Here is a 6,765-nt window from a genome sequence, read left to right as displayed (position 1 = left end):
TTCTCATGCCATGCTTTTGTATTGCTATGGGACCTATCTGAAGTGGCTTTTGCCATGTATGTTTAATCGAATTCGGGTCTGACTAGGGAGTGAGTCCCTACTCAGGCTAGTGTACACCCCGTAGATTGTGCTATCTCTTCTAGTTGGTCGGTCTAGTGACTTGGAATGTGGCCACAACCCTTGTCATGTATGTTCAGATATGGTATGGTGATGTTGATGATGGTGGTGTTGATGGATGGTACGTTGAAATAATTTTAGTGGCTCAGGTATTTTCAAAGTTAAAACCCTGAGATCACTCGTTAATGGCATGATAAACAATTTTTATAAAATGTTTTCGGCATGATTCCACTGAATGCATCAAGTACTCAACTCGGCATATGTTTTCCCTATGTGCAGGTTTAGTTGTGACGAGTGCGGTGGGTGTTGAGCATGAAAGTGATGAAGATAGCAAATAAAATATTCTGAATATATTATGTCTTCTACATAATATTATTCTTCTCTCGAATGTTTCCGTTTAATGTTGTTTCTTTTGATTCAAGTATTGTTGAGATAATATTATCCCTTTGAGTTGTTGATTGTCGAAATGATATTCTAATTTTATTCGAGCTATTTCCAATTATTTCGAGCTATGATGTTGTTGTGATGTTTCCCCTTTCTTCCCCGCTTCTTTAACCCTCCCCTGGTCGCAAATTATAGTATTTTCTATCTTTAGAAAATGCGGGCGTGACAGCTAGTAAAATGGTAATCTAGTAATAAGAATGAAACTAAGAAAAACTATTACTTCATCTATCTCATTCATATATACTACTACTAAATAGTACTCCATCTGTTCCAACTAAGTTGATACAAAACTTTTGGGCACGGAGATTAAGAAATCCGTTGAAAAGTATGAGGGATAAATAAAGTAGGAAAGATTAAGAGAGAGTAAAGTGGGTGATGGAAAAAAATAAAAGTGATGGGATGTTTTGTTTTTAGTCAAAAGAGAAAATGACTTAACTTAATTGTGACATCCTAAAAAGGAATACAACTCAACTTAATTGGAGCGGAAGGAATAGTAATATTTCTTTTTTAATACGTAGTGTTAAATGAAAGATAATGAAGTATAAGAAAACAGAGACAATGACAGTTTCAATTTTTATCACTTTTTGAAAGTAAGAAAATAGAGACAATGATAGTTTCAATTTTTATCACTTTTGAAAGGATAATAACTGTTAAATTATTAATTTTGGCGAAATCTAGTATTTTGCATGAACTTTAAAATCTATAGTAAATGTCACAAACTTTAAAAAGTGTGCAATTTTTCTACAATGTTAGTTTTCGTGACCATATATTTCATAGTACAAATCAGAAGCTCAATTTTTGAAATTCAAGAAAGCAAAACTTGTAAATCTTCTTTTGAACTATAGCAATTACTATATGTGATAAATAAATTGTTTTTATTAATATATATTTTCATGATAATGGATTTCTAAATACTCCCACCATCTCTTTGTACTAGCGGCGTTTCTTTTCAACACGAGATAAAGTAAATGAAACATAAAATAGAAAAGAAAAATATAGTGAGATGAAGAGAAAATAAAGTAAAGTAAGTGAAAAGAAATGTAGTATAACTTTTACCATAAAAGGAAATGACTCAGCTATTGGAACAACCGAAAAAGGAATATGACTCAACTAAAAAGAGACGGAGGGAGTACTATACAATAAGTTGGGTGTTTGCTTGTGATCGATTTAACTTCAATAAACTCCTATTTTTTGTGTTCTTTGTTTTGGAGTAAGTTTTATTCATTGAAAATTGTTTGATTGTATCTGTGACTTGTATCCTCAACAAGCAAGATGAAAGAGCTTGTGTTGATTGTATTTTGTATCTTCAACGAAAATTAAGATGAAAGAGCCTGAGCATGACAAGATTCAACCCTCCGCTCCCATGTTCGCTCCACGAACCTAGCCGACAACAGTGCCTCCAGATTTACCTTCGATAGTCGCAAAAACCGCTTGCTCTTGTCCTTTGACGATGATGATTGCACCACCAACAAGAATCAAGGACGGTGCAGACCTCAGGGTCGTTAGAGTATCCCCATCCGTGCTCTTGCCAACGAGCACGGATGTGGGCCCAGGCCCACTTTTATTACCTTTTTACTCCATGCTCTTAGATAAGAGCACAACACTCACATCTGTGCTCTTCCGCAAGGACAAGCTCAAGGGTCTCACCATTCTATTATTCAATTTAAATAAAAACATTTTCACAAAATTAAAATGCATTAAAAATACGCGGAATAATATTACAAATTACAAAAAAATTAAAAATTACATAATTAAAATTCTAAAAATTTAAAATTACATAATTAAAATCCTAAAAATTAACAATTACATAATTAAACACCTAAAAATAAAAATTACATAATTAAACTCCTAAAAAATAAAAATTACATAATTAAAGGCTAAAATACCCCCGTGGAAAACTATTCATCAGGCTCTACCCCCAATGTTCTTTGGAGACCCCGTATCATTGCCACAAGCGATCGAAGTTGCTCGGGGGGTCATATTTGACCTATCGGCCAAATTCAGTTGGGCCAAAACCCCCCACAACGAGTTGGTGGAGGGTTGAGGTGGCACAAAGGGAGCGGGGGCGGATGGAGTCGCGGCGCGACGGCGGTTGGCCGTCGACTTCTTCCTTCCTTGCGGCCGGCGTTGGGAACTACTCGGGCCGGTGTCGGGGCTACCCAAGTTAGCTCCGGCGAACTGGGTGGACACCTCATCGGAGCCAGCGTCGGATAGGGATACCGACCTCGACCGTTTGCCGGAGGAGCTAGAGGAGGATGCTACTCCCCCCTATACTTCGGATGCCCACGCACCTCCTGTCAAACATTGAGGTACTTGAACGGTTTGTAGTATTGAGATTGGTAGGTCGCCAACGCGGCACTGATGATGTCGACCTCGCTTCGGCCGCTCCTCGTCGACCACTCTTCCTGGAGGTAATACCCCTGGAACTTTTGGATTTCTTAGTTTGCTCTGTATATGGCATTGCACATCATACTCTCGTTGCGCTCGATTGTTCTAGCCGGTCGGTTTTTATTGTACCGGCGACAGAAGCGCCACCAAAAATGGTCCTCAGATTGGTTCGTGCCAATCTCCAGATCTTCGGAGATAGACAAAAACTCTTTGAATAATTGCTCCATCTCCCCCGGAGTGTACGGGGTGCGGACACCACGAGTAGGAAGAGTAGGAGTTTGAGAGCCGCTGCTCCCTCCCGCTCTAGGTACGGGTGGTTCGGGTGCCCACCCGTATTGCCCATCGGGGGAATCTTGGTCGTCGAACTTTGGGTTTGAGGAGGGGCCGAAAATTCCGTTTCCGGACTAGGAAATGGTTGTGAACCGAACCATTCGTGGTTCCAACCGTGGGAGCCGGAGGGGTGATCGCAGGAGCCGGACATTTTTTTTGTTGTAAGAGTAAAAGAAAGATTGAGAATTGTAAGAATGGAAATGAGAGAATTTAGATGAGAATTGTGTAGTGTGGTGTGAAATTTTTTGTGTGGAAGTGAAGGTATTTATAGATGAAAATGTGTATTTTTTGGGAAAAAAATTGAAAAATAAATTAAAAGTGGGGAGAAAACGGATATAATTTTTTGGGAAGTGGGAAAATATATTTTTTAATTTTTAATCGGATTTTTTAATTAAAATCTGATTTTTTTTAATTTTTTTTAAAATTCCAACAGATTTGCCGTTAGCCAATCAGGAGCCGCCACGTCAGCTGCTCGCTGGCACGGACGTGCTCTTAGCTAAGAGCAGCGCCGCGCCAGCGGCGAGCAGCGTTCCGCCGCGCTGCTGGCACGGATGGAAGGACACCGTCCTTCTACCGCTGCGGATGCTCTTATGGTTGGGTCGGAAGTTTATAGAAAATATTTTATTTTAGCCGTAGTTAGTGATCATCAAAATTTGTTGTGGTAGAAATAATATATACTGGGACTTTTATATAATTAAAAAACAATAATTGGTCATTAATTATATTTTCATAATAAACGCCATTTATTTAAATTTAATTTAAATTTTCTACTTTTTAGATCTTTCTCCCTTCAACAATATTTGATTATTAATGGCGATGGAGCCACCGTTAGAGTTTGTTGTAGTCTTCATACATCCAAACATTTATTTTACTTTCGGATAAGACTTCAGATCATATCTCTAATGAGCACTATTTATTAGCTCTAAAATTAACTAACTGCAAGCATATAGTGTAACGATAGTATAGCCAATGGTTTGCCTTGCAGCCATGCATATCAACAAGGTTGCTAGAAACTAAAGAAATGGAATCACACTACCAGAATGGCAAGGTCCAATTTCCTCATATATTCCTATTTCCAATTTCACACAAAACAAACAAGTCTTATCAACTACTATAGTCGTTGGAAGCAATTCGGTGTTGCATTCATGGAGCTAGATTGTTCACTTTGTGCCAACGTTTGATCAAATTGAGGATGTTTCCAAAATTAGAAGTAATCAATTATTCTTGAAGCTTAGGAATAGCCTCGGTATATGTCCTTTATCTTTGTTCGAATCATGCTTGAGCATTCAAGGACATGAAGGAAGCCCATGATCATGGCAATGTGAAAGCATATGAATCGTCTCATAAAGCCACATCAGTCAATAAACAAGAATTAATTTGCAACATTCAGGAAATCAAATGTAGCAAGATTGAACTAGATGTATGAAATGTAGAACTTGAAAAGTTACATAATATGTAAAGATCTTGTGTCTAGCTATGTACTATATGGATGCTCTATCGAAATACATAGTGTAAAGTAGGTTATATATTTACATACACTAAAATTTAAATAAGTAGGACATGAGTAGCCTAGCTAGCCTGATCTCCACGAATCCTAAATTATTCCAATCTAGATAATTGAGATAGAAAGATTCAACTCAAGGGTTGAAATTCAAAAAATCTTCAATAGAGCCTACAACATCCTCAATGCTATGAGTGCTCGCAGTGCAAGAATACACATCCCCGGACAAATCAAGGAACGGTGACATGTAGTCGTCCTCCGATGGTGATTTTATTTGAACTTCTTCCTGCTTGACCGAATCCACGGGCCGATTGAAGCTCCAGATGATAGAAGAATCGGGTGGCGTGGGAAGGATGTGATGATGATTCAGCGGCGATTTGTCACACGTGTGCTGCCCATTGTACGTCGTCCGGTACAAAGGTGGATCGTCTTGAATTTGTTGGACTTGTTTCGATGCTTGGCATCCTTGGTCGAATTTGTGAGTGCATCTAAAGTAGCTTCTGCGCGCGCGCACACACACATGTCAGTAAAGACCGAACGGCAGACCAAATCTCAATCATTCATTTTAGTAATCTAGTGGATAAAATAAATCTGAAAATGATTTAGTACTTCGTTTTATTTCATTTTACATGGACTTGATTAAAATACTGAACTAAAATAATCTTAAAATAAATATATTTTAGCTCGGTGGTTCGACACTAGGAATTAGTTTTGCCTATATCACAACTCAGTCAAGTAAAATAAAACTTCCAAAGTAGTAGTAGTAGTAGAAAAGGGAGTAAATTAAAAGAATCAAGACCTGGGATGTTTGGCGTTAAGGATGGCCTTTTGTCCGTATTTCCTCCATGCATGTCCATCCTCACACAAATCCGAGCTCATCTTTATTGTCGTGTCTGAACTTCTCCTGCAACAAATTAATCAATCTTTTTGTTAATTAATAGTACTAATCTTCATCATATGCCTAACAAGACACGATACCATTATTGGTCGATTGGGTAGGCCAATACTCACCTTTCACAATTAAATCCAAATAAGGGGAGTACCATCTTACTAATTGCCATTGTTAATTACAAAAGGACCACATCACAACTCCTCACTTATTCAATTCCATAAATTACTAATTGAAATCTTAAAAAAAATCAACTTAACAAAACATAATAGGTAGAATAAGATATCAAAAAATTATTTAATAACAGACGAAGCGAGTAATTAAATGAATTCGAACTAACTTTCTCTTGTAGCATCCACGGCGATCCTTGGGGGGCGGCGGCGGCTTGCAACTATCTTCCGATTTGGCGGCCTGCGAAACCTCACCGGAGTCGTCGGCAGCGGCGTGAGTGAGCACGGTGAGGGAGTGATTGAAGGTGTCTAAGAGCTGCCTCACTAGGATCTGAACCGAACCATCCGACCCGGTTTGCCGGAGCATGACCCGGATCCGGTCCGCTATATCCCTGCCTCGGCTCAGCTCGCTTATCACTTGCTCCACTCTCTCACTCTCGCTACAAGAAGATGCCATCTCTCTCTCTTTGTTTTCTATGTTTTGCCAACTATAGTGCAAGAATCCTTTTTTATAGGGTGATCAAAGTTAAATGGATTTAGAAATGTCGGAAATTTGTAGGAAATTCATGGGATTTGATATTGCACGCGCTCTTAGGATTCGTGGGATTGAAAAGCGTGCGTGTGCTTCAATGGGAGGAGTCGTGTGATGGACGGATGCTTGGGCGCGTGGGGTGTTACTGTCACGCATTTTAAGGTGACGAATGGCTGCTTTGTCATGGGGTATGTCATCACCATGTGCAATGCAATTACGGCTGGCTCCTTTTTATTTTTTCATTTTGATTAGTTGACTAATCACTATATTTAGAGCATCCTTAACCCCGGCGTGGAATCAGGCCCCAAGTCCCATCCACTTTATCATTCCCCTAAATTTCATTCCCAGGTCACAACTGCTCTAATTTTGCAGGCCCTAACCCGGGCCGTAACTA

The 6,765-nt window shown here is 39.1% G+C and overlaps 1 protein-coding gene across 1 annotated transcript; it reads right to left on the bottom strand.

Moving 5' to 3' along the window:
- Positions 1-4,670: 4,670 nt before the first annotated feature.
- Positions 4,671-6,327, bottom strand: LOC121763445 (WRKY DNA-binding transcription factor 70-like). Its single transcript, XM_042159470.1, has 3 exons — positions 6,010-6,327; positions 5,580-5,684; positions 4,671-5,280 (listed from the first exon to the last, which is right to left on the bottom strand). The coding sequence occupies exons 1-3, from the start codon at positions 6,294-6,296 to the stop codon at positions 4,917-4,919; spliced, it is 756 nt and encodes a 251-aa protein (XP_042015404.1). The 5' UTR covers positions 6,297-6,327; the 3' UTR covers positions 4,671-4,916.
- Positions 6,328-6,765: the final 438 nt, after the last annotated feature.

This window comes from Salvia splendens, chromosome 2 (genome assembly GCF_004379255.2).
Source record: "Salvia splendens isolate huo1 chromosome 2, SspV2, whole genome shotgun sequence".
Classification (NCBI taxonomy): domain Eukaryota; kingdom Viridiplantae; phylum Streptophyta; class Magnoliopsida; order Lamiales; family Lamiaceae; genus Salvia; species Salvia splendens.
The sequence above is the reverse complement of the archived record's forward strand: the minus strand, read 5'-3'. Positions and strand labels throughout refer to the sequence as shown.

Coding starts and splice junctions, on each gene's coding strand:
- LOC121763445 (XM_042159470.1), bottom strand. CDS start 6,296: ATGGCATCTTCTTGTAGCGAGAGTGAGAGAGTGGAGCAAGTGATAAGC. Junction 5,685..6,009: donor CGTGGATGCTACAAGAGAAA/GTTAGTTCGAAT, acceptor AATTTGTTGCAG/GAGAAGTTCAGACACGACAA. Junction 5,281..5,579: donor CTTAACGCCAAACATCCCAG/GTCTTGATTCTT, acceptor GCGCGCGCGCAG/AAGCTACTTTAGATGCACTC.